The sequence below is a fragment of the Dermacentor variabilis genome, chromosome 5, assembly GCF_050947875.1.
Source record: "Dermacentor variabilis isolate Ectoservices chromosome 5, ASM5094787v1, whole genome shotgun sequence".
NCBI classification, from domain to species: domain Eukaryota; kingdom Metazoa; phylum Arthropoda; class Arachnida; order Ixodida; family Ixodidae; genus Dermacentor; species Dermacentor variabilis.
Genome location: NC_134572.1, coordinates 47,108,406 through 47,122,360, shown reverse-complemented (window position 1 = coordinate 47,122,360; position 13,955 = coordinate 47,108,406). Strand labels below are relative to the sequence as shown.

General features: G+C 42.7%; 1 protein-coding gene across 3 annotated transcripts in view; it reads left to right on the top strand.

Annotated features, from left to right (window-relative positions):
- The window catches only part of LOC142582537 (major facilitator superfamily domain-containing protein 6-like), a 31,184-nt gene extending 18,186 nt beyond the window's left edge, over nucleotides 1–12,998 (top strand). For all 3 annotated transcript variants that reach the window (XM_075692371.1, XM_075692368.1, XM_075692372.1), the window contains 4 exons: nucleotides 627–1,787; nucleotides 3,717–3,947; nucleotides 5,775–5,933; nucleotides 10,126–12,998. In XM_075692371.1, coding sequence (XP_075548486.1) covers nucleotides 627–1,787; nucleotides 3,717–3,947; nucleotides 5,775–5,933; nucleotides 10,126–10,223 — 1,649 coding nt within the window. In that variant the 3' untranslated portion in view covers nucleotides 10,224–12,998. The remainder of the gene's footprint in view (nucleotides 1–626; nucleotides 1,788–3,716; nucleotides 3,948–5,774; nucleotides 5,934–10,125) is intronic.
- The last annotated feature ends 957 nt before the right edge of the window (nucleotides 12,999–13,955 follow it).

Here is a 13,955-nt window from a genome sequence, read left to right as displayed (position 1 = left end):
TAACCAACATGTTCATCCTGCACTTTTCTTCGTAATGGGAACGAAACCAAAAGATAGGAATTACTTCAGTGCACCTCACTGTAGCTGTTATGTTGTTCATCCATAGATCACTTAGGCATCTAAATTGTGAAACTATGCAATTAAAGCTATGTTCAAGGAGTATGCCATTTCATTTCATAATTTATGCTGAAATTTTAGAGCCTAACCTGGTGGGTACACATCATGGTATCCACCTCCTAGTGTACTATACATACTACTTTCTTTTCTCAGGGCATTGGAACTTTAGGTACGCCACAGGAACTCCCATAAACAGCCTCTAATCAGCTTGACTGTTGCAGGATATGCAGTCTACATACTATCAATAAAGATTGTACATTCTGTGTGTTTTGGGCCTTCTGTATTAAGAAAAGATTACCACATAATGAACTACATGGGCAGCTTTGTCACATACTATAACTTAGGTGGGTACTATAGCCGCCACGACAATAGAGCTTATGGGCTCATGTAAAATGAAAATGAAAATCCAGAGCACATGTAAAGCACACATTTATACCTACTTTATCTGGCATTTTCATGAAGCTAAACTTTGATGGGCCTTTTTATTCTACTTCTTTCTTGTTTTTCAGCATCTGCTATAATCCTTCCTGCCCTGTCAGTCTACGGGCATGAACTGGGGCTCAATGCTGCCTCCGTGGGCGTGGTGTTGACTGTGGTTCCTTTCGTTGTGTTCCTTGTTCGACCACTCGTTGCAGGCATCTCAGACAGACTGCAGAAGATTACACCTGTGCTTGTCTCTATCATTGTGTTGGAAGCCGTTTCCCTTTTGCTCATCAGTTCGGTGCCTTCTTTGAAAACTTCCAGTGAGCAAGATACCAGACTGAGTTTACAGCTGAACTTAACTACCTCAAATGCCACGGGTTCGCTGTTGGGAACTGAGAGTGAATTTTGCATGGCCGACCACTTTAAGAACTCAAGTGTGCACTGTTTCCTTACGTGCCCTTGCCAGAGAGGCAACCACACTTCACGTGATAATGTAAGTGAGCCGTGTGTACTCCATCGCAGCGTAGGTCTACAGCCTGTTCCTGCAAAACTGCCCAGTGAGTTTTATCTTGTCAACAATGAAAGTGAGTCACTGCAGAGTGCAGGTTTCGGCCTCGAGGAAACCGTTGTGACGTGTAGTGCAAACTGTTCGGTGGATCTCTCATCATGCCTAGAGAAAGCTGCAGACTCTGCCACCGCCTCTGAAGACATGCACTCATTGCAGTTCTGGCTCTTTCTTCTGCTCACATGTCTGATCCGTATCGCCATCTCAAGCGCTTTCTCACTGTCTGACACTGCCTGCTTCCAGCAGCTCGGCGACAGACCGCAGGACTATGGCCTACAGCGGCTCTGGGGTACCATCGGCTGGGGCATCATGGCACCCCTGAGTGGATTGTTGATTGACTTTGTCAATGCTCGGCTCGGCTACAAAAGCTTCGTGCCCGGCTTTTACATGGCGGTAGGGCTGATGGCAATACAGTGCATAGTTGGCTTCAATTGGTGGCTGGGGCCTTCCAAGTCCAACCAGAGCATCATCCGTAATGTCGGTGGCCTGCTGAGAAATCCGAGGCACCTGTGCTTCCTACTGGACATCTTTGTGGTGGGAAGCTGCAGCAGCATCCACTGGTACTACATCTACTGGTACCTCACGGACTTGCACGCCAGCAAGCTGCTCATGGGGCTCACCTTAGCGACGCAAAGCTTCTTGGGGGACCTTCCATTCATGTTCCTCTCAGGCTGGCTCATAAGTAAGTGTGCACTAACAAACATTGCCTCGGCGATGTGAGAGAAGTGGGCAGGAGAATGATAGAAAAAACCCAAGTGCTGGCTACCAACTGAATTTCCTTGTTGCATTGCTGCAGAAAATAACAAAAGGACCTTAAGCTGCTAGTCAGCACATTTGCGTGTTAGCGTGTGTGTGTGTTTCTTTTTGTCCTCTGTGTTTGGGCTGTTTGCTTTTGTGGTGCTTCAACAAACGGTTTGCTGAGCATCACCCAATTCATCTAGCTTTCGGTTTGTTTATCAAAAAATAGACCCAGTTTACACCTAGCTACAGCTCTTCCTAAGTGAATCATCTATGTAGTTCTAAAATGCTCAAAGTATTTTGGTGGTCGAGCAGTTCCCCAGTTAGAATGTTAAGAATACCATAGCCGTTTGCCTTTTTTTTTTAGCAATAAACCCATTGTTTCTTTTAAAGATGTCATACAAACATTTCTTTTTTTTTCAAATTGTGAAAGTGTAGCATTCTCACTTGTTTGTTTTTTTTCCCACAGTTCTTGTTATCTTTCCACCTAGCATACAAGGTCTGTAATATTGTAAGTAGCTCTGGCATCACTTCTACCATCAATTAATGAAGAGTTAATCAACAATTGGTTATTGCATTTTTAGACTTACAAAACTAAAGAAACAGCTGAACCACTGGAGTAGTTAACGCTCTGCATATAAAATTATGGGTACACATTTCAGAGCAGCACTTTCACACTGCAGCAAACTGGTGTGACTTGAGCTTGTTAAGCAAAACAAATGCTAAGTTACTTACATTCTTCCAAATGCTAATGGTATGTCTGCAATGTTGCTCGAGAGGCACAGCATTTTGAAATGAGCCTTTGTAGTGCAGGGAGAAGATGTGACAAGGGAAAGCTAGATACAGACTGTAGTGCAGACACCTCTAACGCAATAATATAAGGATAAAAACTCAGCAAAATTATTCTTCTCACGTATACTATTTGAGGCATGTTAGCAGAAACATTCATGGTCCTTTACTGTATGGCAATTAGTGTTAAAGGCTAAGTTCAATTAAATTTTAGGCCATGTGAATAGCCTGGATTCAGGTAGTGTAGATAAATAAACAGGCTTATGTGTAAAATATTGTGCTTGAAATATGAGTGAATGCATCACAAAAAATTACAAAAATTATGATTTTTTTAATTTAAACTGAAAAAACAGTCGCCATTGCCGCTCGCTTGAAGTAACGCGTGACTTGGATTGCATGACTCCTGGGCATTAACTCCATAATTAGGGACCACCTACAGCTGCACATGAGACGCTGAAGAATCGCAGAGGGGACGTCCTGGGACTTGCATCATAGCTGCTAGCCACCAGGTGCTTACGTTGTCTGCTTAGAAGCTATTAAAGGGCTGCTAATAAGAATAGTAAACAATTACCAAGCCCTGAATCTTTGCCAAGATTGCTTCAGTAATGTATGCTACTAACTTACTAGCAATTTGGGCAAAATGAAATTTCGTTGCAGTTCTATACAGACGCTTAAACCTAGCAAATATCACTCGTTGCGAAAATTCCTTTTCTTTTTTTTTTCTGTTATTGCGATAGTGAAGCAACACTTTGAATGTGTATTCCCATCTGCAAGGGGAAGAAGCCTCTATCTCTCCTTTAAAACTCCATTGCTGTCACAAAAATGCTGTTGTTTGCTTGATAAGGTGGTGTTCGGAACAGGAGCGGCACCATAACTGACATATAAAAGAGCAGAAAGCAACGGCACAACTCATCATTGTTTGCACTTATCAGTAGTTTGCACTTGGGTGCTCAGTAATGCGAGAAACTGCAGTCTCTTCAGTCCAGCGGACCCATGAAGGCCATGAGTGCATGGAACCCATGCCAGGCATACGGTAGCTGAAGATGTTTCCTGCATAATCGGGTGTGATACATATCTCTTTCAGGCAAACTGCAACACATCAATGTGGTACGGCTGGCCTTCCTGGGCTTCTTCCTGAAGTTCCTGGGCTACTCATTCTTGCGTGACCCCTGGTGGGCCATTGCCATTGAGCTACTGCAAGGCCCCACGTATGGCTCATTCTACGTGGCCATGACCTCTTATGCACGCAGCATATCCGTGCCCGGTACAGAGGCCACCTTCCTCAGCATCATACAGGGGGTCTTCGACTGCTTGGGTGAGGCTCAGAATACATTACCTTTACCAAATGTCACATTGCGATGACAGATCGTACATTGTACTTGGAGGGTCCTGTAGGTAGGCCCTTTCCCTAATTGTTAAGCCAGCTCCAGGCAGGCCGTGTACTTACTCCAGGCACGTACGTACGTACTTCAGGCAGACCGGTACAGAGAGCATTGAAGCGCTGCTGGATCTTAAGCTCCTGTGACATAATAAATTATTTTCTAAACATGAGGCATATGTACATACAACTGGGGATGACAGTAATTAGGTGTTTGGTTTAGTGCAAGCTCTTTGACAGTACTGCTGCTCTGACTATCATGCAGTCAAAGCAGCACTGTCTAGAATTGAATGGTGACAGCCAAGCTTTTTTCCAGCTGTCACTCTGTCCTTTCCTGCAAGGCAATTTGCCAAGCTAATGGCAGTGGTCATGCCTTGAACAGTGGGGGTACGAAATTTAGCGACATAGTAAGGCTTTAATTCAGTGATCCAACCCTTTTATGAGGTGCAAGATGTTGACATTACTTCCACAATTAAACAATATGCAACAGTGAAGCACTGCCATGCAAGAGTCACACATTGTCTTTAAATAATGACCCCCCCCCCTTCCGATTGGTTGGTCAAAAGTACATTGTGGGGAATGCACTTGCAAACTGGGAAAAGGGTCTGTTATGACCTGGTAATTACCTTCATCATGTATAACTATTGTGTTGTATCATGTTCTGTGGCCTCCCGGCCTCTGCCAAATGTATACAGGGGGTAAGAACCTTGTCAAGCATATAGTTGCTTGCATTCTCAACCCCTCCATCAAAGTTGTACTAGTGGAAATAAATGATTATTATGAGATGTACAGTCTGCATCAATAAGTTTATGGGGCATGGGTTCTGAGAAAAAAAAAACTACTGTAATACTGAAAGAAACCAAATACTGTAAAACCATACAACACTACATTATTAGTATCTACCAGTACAGAGTAGAAATCCAAATACCACGCTGCATTCCTAGTTCTCGGAAATATTCAGCTTTTTCTTAGATTCTGTGCCCCACAAGGTTCTGGTGCTTAGCTGAAACACTTTTTATGATAGTGTACTAATTCTTTTTCTTTTGTTTTATTAGCATAATACTTGTTTTTAGCTAGTATTTGCATATGTATGCAAGTTACCACGTGCTGTATTGCTTAGGTGCAAAATACATGTCCATAGAAGAATGCATAGTGCGCAAGTATTTCCTTTTATGTATTTAGTACAAGTGAAGCGCTATTTTTATTTTATGCAGGTAAATTATTGTCACTGAATGCAGTATGTGACAAGGAATTGCTCGAGGAACAGCTCTCTCTCTCCTAGTGCCTGTCAGTAGATGCTGAATGTTTGCAGTTACGTAATCCTGGCGCAGAAGTCACTGAAGAGTGTCATTAAAGCACAATGAACACTTAGGTCGAGGGGCAGCACTGTCATACATTTTCTAGAGGCAAGCTAGCTAGGCTGGCATGTCCAAGTTAGGCCAGCTGATCCTGGTGATAGTTAATAGGCAGAGTGCCACTGAGACTACTCTAAAAGTACAAAATACATTATGGTTGGAATAGGATCAACGTGTTATGCCAGCTCTTGTGTGTGGAGTTGAAGATTGTTTGAGAATATGTGGGTTACTGTTGCTTATATCATGCAGTATGTCAAATGTGCTGGGTGGGTCATACACACTAGGAAAATGGTGAAAATGAAACTTAGCCACATGACATGATATTTTGCTTACTGTGCTGTACCTTTTTTAATTAGCACACTGATGTAACTTCATCAGCGCACCCTTTTCCGTGCCGTATTGTTTTTAGGCATAGCAGCTGGATCTTGTTTGGGCGGACTGGGTTTAAGCTACTTTGGTGCCAGGAAGACCTACTTCATTGCAAGTTTTGTGCCTCTGGTGTGGCTGGTGCTGACAGTTCTGATTGGTCAGCTCATCACACGCTGTAGCAGCAGTGAGCAGGACAAGGGTGAGCCTTTCCCTCCCAAATGTGAATACAGTGTTGGAGTGTTTTCAGTGCTGAATATTTAGGTGCTTGCTTAATAACCTATGATTTGACATGCTTTAGCAAAATAACTGGTAGCAGCTAATGTCTGCGTACTTATTGTTACTGGAAGTTGTAAAGCCAGCATATATCATCAAACACCGATAAGAAAAAGTAACTTGCATGTGATAACTTCACTAAAGTACTAATATTAATTTCTGTAAGGCAAGGTTTCTTTGTTTCTTCAGTACAAGAACACTATAAAAGCTTATAGAACACTTCTAATGCCTAAAACTCTTTCAGTAAGCGCTTGAAGTTTGAAGTTTATGGACCATACATAGTGGAAGGTAGATTACACAAAAGTAAATACAAAGAGATGTTGCAAAGTGAATTTACTGTAGTGAATGTGAAGAACTGAAGTGTAATGGGTAGGTGAATACAGAAGAAAAAAGTGCAGTCAAACCTTGATATGGTGAGCACTGAGAGGATGAGCAACATAAAAAATGTTTATCATTGGTATCAGCATGCAATGAATATGTGCTGATGAATATTGGCTATAATGAAAGTATTTATGTGTTAGGTGTTATAACAAGGTTCAACAGTAGTGGAACACTGAGAGAACAATGAGAACAGCAACCCAAACTTTACAGTTTAACAAGACCGTAAAGAGGAGGATATAGATGAAGTTCCATGAAAACCTTGCTTACTTTAAGGCATTACCCTGAGGAGTCAAATGTGTATGTGCCAGGGCAACGAGCTGTGCAGATGGAGAAATGATCTGACAAGCAGAAACCACAGTTGTGAGCCGGATAACATGCTATTCTAAAACATTAAAATTTCTCACTTATGCATACCGGCCATTGTTTTGTGTGTCATGCGTAAAATACGACAACATGCAGGTGAAACTGAGAATGAGCAATGCTTTGGAACAGCTGGTGCCTAGAATTTTAACCAGACATCAGGCACTGCCATGCACATTATCACTAGCAAGCAATGCTAGACCTCCGTTTGCTTGTTCGCAATGCTGTAGTGAAATCTTGTGCTTTAGTTCACTGCTGACATATGAAGCCAATGTGTGTACCATCGTGACTGCTGACAGCAACAAAACAGGTTCACCAGCATGGTTAAAGCAAGCAAGTGGGGGAAAAGGTCCTTTTTTAGTGCCTGTGGAGGCATAAAGGTCCAGTAAACCACCTTTCACAATACTGGAGGGTGGAAGGTGTAGTTGGGCGATGGATAGTATGGGAGGATTGGTAGGGCAGGTTTATATGCCATGCATACACCTTTGTTCTACCCTGACAAAAGTGGGTGTGTAATGAGAATGACACAGATGGGCCCTAAATAAACTTTTGCATTGAACAGTCACAAGACAGTCCCTTTGGTTCTCAAGGCAATGCACTGGACGCTCAAAAGACTTGCATGTGGCCTTCAATGCAACCTTACATTAACCTTGGTAAAGGCATTGGTTTGAACGCTCTTTATCACCCAAGCAAAGCAAAGCTTGACTCGGATTCCAACAAGTGAATCGGATCTGCATAATTTTTTATTTTCACTATATTATCAAATTCCTTCTTTTTTTTAATGCTAGCTTGCCTATAATGAAGTTGTCTCTATTTTTCATTTGTGTAAAAAAAAAATTCTTATCTCTTATGTCTGTGCTACCTGATTTTTGGTGAATGCCCCAGATTGGGTATTTCCTGCTACCACACAAGGAACTACTACAGCACACTTCCATTAATTCAACTCCGATTAATTTGATTTTTCGGTTCATTTGATCCCAGCCAAATGCCCTGGCCGGCACCCATGCATGTCTATGGGTTAAAACTTTTGTTATTTTGATCCTAGAATTGGCTTTTGCTGAATAATTTGAACTTGACCAGTCAGCACACGCACGCCTGGCCTCTATGGTGACCCCAGTAGCGGCCTCTTTAGTGGCAATGTCTGTCACATTTGAGCTTAGGGGACAGCGAATGTGTTGGCACAAGTTCAAAACAAATTTTCAGTCTGCCCTAGGAATACTTTCAATATATAACCATAACCCACAATGTCTGATTGCGGTATTTACTCGATTCCAACACATGCCTTTTAATGCGTTAGCATTCTTAGGGTACTTCCTGTACTTTTCTGGGACTTTCTATGTTTGTATTATCTATGTACCTATCTCTCTATCTATCTATGTTTGTATCTAACCATTTTCCCACCTACCTGGTTCACTGGGTAGTCAGTGGTGGAATGGGTAGTACATCGGACAGCTGTGCTGAGGTTACAGGGTTCGAAACCGACCATTGGACCAACTTGAGTCACTGAGTATGTGGCTATGTGTTCATACATGCTACCCTTCAACAAACCTCTTTCACGCCAACATGGGTCACTGTAGATGCGGCACTGGGTAGGCTCCGCTGTTTGAAGGAACTCTTTGACTTGGTATATGCTACTTGGTGCGTTCTTGTCTTCAGTAAACCTCTTTGATGGCAGCTTGAGTCACTGGGTGTGTGCCAGTAGGTGTGTGCTGCTCCTCAATGAATGTCTTTGACATCAACTAGGGTAACTAGGTATGGGGCACTGGAGATGTGCTGCTCTACAATGACAAATAAGATCCCTTAAATTTCTCTGATGCCGAGTGTAATCGAACCAACAGCACAAGGCTTCCTCAAGTACAGCAACCCGACACATTAGCAGGCTGCGGCACAAATGCACTGGGTATGGCCGCTTTTCAATGAAAGCCTTTCATGCCAGCGCTTTAGCGAGCTCTGCCATGAATGCACTAGGTATGTACCACTCTTCAATGAACCTCTCGCCAAGTGTGGCAAGCAAGGGAACAGCGCTCAGTGATCGCAGGCACTAGCGCGCCATGCTTCTCGTCTCGGAGGCCGTGCTCGAAAATCGCGGCAATGCCACAAGGTGGCGCAGCGTGCCCAAAAAGAAGCGTGAGAGAGGAGGAGCCCGGTTGCTACATGGCGCGCTCCTCAGGAGCCATGCATTTCGGAGGCCGCGTGCAGGCTTCGCGGTGGCATCGAATGTTCTTAGGGAAGTGCGAAAGAAGACTCCCGCTGCGGCACACACCTTACACATATCTCGTTTAGAAGGTGGCAATACATTGTGTCACTATATTGATTCAGTGCTAATGCTTTACCATCGACAGTCATCATAAGATGTGTTCTGCCGCATTTCTCTCTTTCTTTTTTTTTCAGTAAAGGTTGGGCTGGAAATTGTCTGCGTGGTGCAATCAGACACTATGCCAAAACCACCTTGGCAGCATTTGTATTCTTTCCCGCACAGCACTAATTTTTTGTGCTGTGCGGGAACCTTGGATAAACTTTTGTAGCACACGCAGACAAGGACAAAAGAGTCGTGAACGCCACGGCGTGCATCGTTGTGTTCACTTCTCCCTCCTGTCCTTGTCTGCTTCTGCTAAAAAAAATGTTATTTAAGTTTGAATTCCAACAAGCCCAACATGCCACAGTGTTTAGGAAACCCGCCATTGTTATGCAACACATATTAGACCCTTGCCCATTTTTCTTGCTAAATATCGGGTGTGCTTTAGGAGTTTTCTACTCAGGACACATAGAAATTGGGCACTCGTTTGATTCACTGGCTAGTTAGAATTGGAAAAATACTACCAAAATCAGCAGTGTGTTCTAGCATTTTTTATGCATCTTGTTTAATTTGACCAACTGGATAATTCAGTCAGTTTCATCAGTCCCTTCAGCATTGAATTAACAGTAGTGAACTGTATATACTCTACTCCAGTCTGTGCAAGCCTCCCCAGGTTTTCTAGTGCAGCTTATACACGCTAAATTGCAGTACATCATGGACTTCTTTGGATTTTTGTGTTGACCATTCTTGTATGGGGCTTTTAGTTGACATTCTCACGAGTTCTATTCTTTTATCCTGTAGTCTTTTTCTCAGTGTCATTCTTCATCTGGCATGTGTAGCTGATGATTGGTGCCTTTATTGTATGCTTGAGCACATCCTCCTTCTATCCCTATTCATTTTCTTTAATTTTGTGCAATTACCTTTAATATCAAAGTTGATCTTATGTTCAATTATTCATGCTTTGATGTATACTACCATGTTAACATATTACAACCTGTTCTCATGTAACCTCACTTGGTCTATTTAGCCACAGCATCTTCTAAATAAGTAAAAGAAATTCCTTTTTTTTTTTCTGTCACAGTGGTTGTTGAAGCGGCCCTGGAATCTGCCCAGCCTTTTATGTCTAGCAGAAGCAACAGAAAAGACCATTCGGATCAGCAGGCTGTAGAAAAGCTTTGAACAAGGCAGCTGTGCAATAGCTTGAATGAGCAAGCTGCTGGATCTCGCATGGTGTGCAGGTACCACGAGGGTGTCACACTGTTTACACCGTTCCACATTGCAAAATGTGTCATGCCAAGCCTAGCTTCAAGCAAGGCTTGCACTGTCTGTTTTCAATTCCATTGCTTGTTACGTATGTCCACAACACAGGAAACCAGTGGCTCAACATTGGCCTGCTAGAGCAGCATGTTGCTGCTGCAACCACATGCTAAAATGTTTGTTAATGATCATAAATAATGCTTTATACATTACAAAGATATATTATTTTTTTTCTGTATAACCCATGCTGAGAATTTGTGTTTCCTTTGTTCCACTGATGGAAGTGTTGCTGTTAAAGGGACGCTAAAGAAAAATATTAAGTTGAGTTAATTCAATAGCTTATCAGTCTGTTTTATAGTTTTCTGTGTGCTGTTACAATTGGCATGCAACACCCCGGGCAAAAAGGATGATCAAAGACCATGCCTAATCGAAACGGAGGATGGATCCCTAATTTGCTGTGGTTGTCTCGAGTAGTTGCCGGTCTGGCAGGCGATTCGCAGTGATGACAAGCCCCTTTGTGTGTGTGCCACTCTAGGGGAGAACCCTTTTCACAAACTGTGCGCCTCTAGGAGAGCACCCTTTCCGCAAACTGTCCGACTCGAGGCGAGACCCTTTCCGCGAACCAAACAGGAACCACCGGTTGCCACCAGAGGATGCAAGCACGTGCAACGTCACCTAGGAGAAAGGATCAGCCGCCCGTCCCCCACCAGACTCGGTGCATGTCACGTGACATTGATGTGAGCAAGATCCCGCCTACAATTTTAGCGGGCCTATTTAAGTGGCCCCGCAATGTATTTTTCATTCATTCTCTTCTATATCCTTCACCAACCATTAAATAAACAGTGCAAGTTTCGCACTAGAAATCGTCTCGTCCCTGCCGACAGTGCCACGCTACCCAATAGTAACGCCAGTCGAGGTTCGAGAAACAGGCGTCACAACAGTGCCCATACATGACTTAGTTGCATAGAAAATTTTTACTGAGTTCCCTGCTGCTGCTCCTCAATTAGAATCGCCCAAACCAATACTGAGGCTATGACATAATCTCCACAACACCATCTCTGCCGCTATCTGCAAATCAGCTACTCCTATCTCAACTCGCATTGGCAGGATTTCTCGAACCACCCACCTCCCGCCTCATTCCCATCTTCTAGCTAGCCGGATTTGGCAGTTTCCCGGTACCTTGACGTCTCACCACACATCACACGAAAGAAGTACCATACTCCACAAGAGGTTGCGCCACTCTGATTTTGCATTTTTTCAGTTTCTCACAACAGTTCTGTTCTCACTAGAAGTGATGAATTCGTTCATACAGAAGCTCAATAATTCAGTGTAGCTCGACTTAATATCTTTTTTGAGTGTCCCTTTAAGTAAGCAGTTTAAAAGCTCCACGTGCTCTATCCACTAAGGTGGAGTAGATGTCAACTGTATGCCACAAAATGCCTTCTGCAACGAGTTGTACTGAGTGCCAGTAACAAATTGAATTATATGACCATATTGTTAAGTATACCTAGCATTGAACAAATTGCACATTTCATCTTGTGAAACACTGGGGTGCCCAATGAGAGCAAGTGAAACACATTTTGGGTTGTAAAATTTGTGTTCCTCAGATGTAATGCTGAGGAGCAATACGACGATGCTCCTACTGCCCCTCAAAGCCAATGCACCTTATTTGCAAGGACATAACATGAACATGCGTAATAAAGATAGTGGGAACTTTTGATGAACTGGAAAATGTGAAAATTATAAATATTTAAATTGTAGCGGGAATTAAAGTTGCATAAGAGTTGTGTTTGTGTTGTCCGGTAATGTCCAATTTTTTAACGCAGGTCCTGAGTACAACTAGACCTCATTATAATGAAATCGCATCTGACACAAAAATATTTGTTACATTCGATATTCATCTTATGCCATATATTCATATATTTGTTGCTTGCTTGATGCTGCCGAGAATTGTTGGACTTACTTCGTTATACCGTATAATTATACCTGTGTTCGTTATATAAAGGTTCAAATTTCCTTGAAGATGCACATTCTGAGCATGACTGTACACGGGCTTGGAATAGAACATCTTTGCAAAGCACAGTGCAAAATCAAGTACAACAGTACTTGTTTGAGCAGGACCACCTGTGTATATGCACTGGGCTCACGCACATCATGTGATTGCTTCGCTTATCATGATTATTGTGATCATCATGGCTAAGCTACAACGTTCTGACAAGACTGTGACACACTGCTCCAGGGATCAGACGCATTTAGTTGTCAAGGAAATTGCGTCTGCAAAGACAAGACCATGTGGGCACAAGTCAACGTTGCGTATAAGGTCACTGAATCGCTTTGCAGTATTTCCCACTTTTCCTGTTGCACATCCACTTCTTTGCAATCGCCTCTCCAACCAAGCATGTGTTTGCACTTTTGTTAAATGTCAGGAGATTGGCTTCTACGCAAAGTTCAGTCACATTGGTGGCTAGGCTGGCTCCATGGAAGGTGCATGTTTGAATATACGATATGCACACGCACACCTGCACACAGTCTGTACGCCATTTCCTTTTACATCAACAGAGATGAGTGATGAAATTGGAAACTGCTAGCCATCTTCCAAGTTTATCTGTAAAATGGTTCATAACACCTGACACACAGAGCAAAGCAGTTGCATTCAACCGCATTTCATTAAATAAACAGAGTATCACTGACGCCAGAGTAGTGATTTATTACCTTTCTTGTATTTACTATACGCATATGCTTTTGGTGGACATTTCTTTAATGTGTTTTACCATAAGTTTGGCCATAAATGAATTATACACAGCTCCAGAAGCTCAAACGGGGGAGCATAAAACAGTAGCATGTGTGTTGCGTGTAAAGTGATGCAAGCTTATGTACATGCTAACAATCAATGTTGAACTTTAACATCATGCCAGATTTGTGGGTAATGGCAAATCATTATTGTAAATTTAGTGGCATGTCCTGCCAAATGCATACAGGGGGAAGAGAGAAGTTATTACAGGAAAGGAAGATGTTGACTTAAGTTAGTGTGATCTGCATGCTGGTGTGCAACAAAAAATGTGACAAAAATAATGATGAAATATTGTGAGAACGGGGAAGATACGAGGGCCAGTCAAGTGAAAACCGCAAATGTGTAACAAAAGAGTGGAAGATGACACCAGTAGCCTGAACATTGGCAGACGTTCCTAACAGTGCACCGAATGTTCACTAGGTGGCAGCATCACACAGGTGTGATGCTGGCACAGGAACAGTGTAAAAATGGCTGCCCTGCTAGCAACTTGCACCATGGAGGAACAGCATTCTGTTCTTCGGTTTCTACAGAGTTAAGGTGTGAAGCCCATAGAAGTTTATCGCAGAATGAAGGTCCGGTACGGTGAGGCATGTGTGTTCTAACTCAGCAATGCAAAATGAAGTCACAATTCTGTGAATTTCAATTTAGACCTGCGATCTCAAGCGGACAAACTAGATATGTTACACATGAATCTAAAAAAATTTAGTAATATGGAAATACAGCTTTCGCAGAACCCTTGTACACAACGTAACAAATTCACACAAGATAAAAATTGACATATCAAATTTGTCCGCTTTGAATGTTCTAACAGGTCCCGTTTACAGAACCATGATATCTGTTAGCTATTAATTATTAAACTTCAT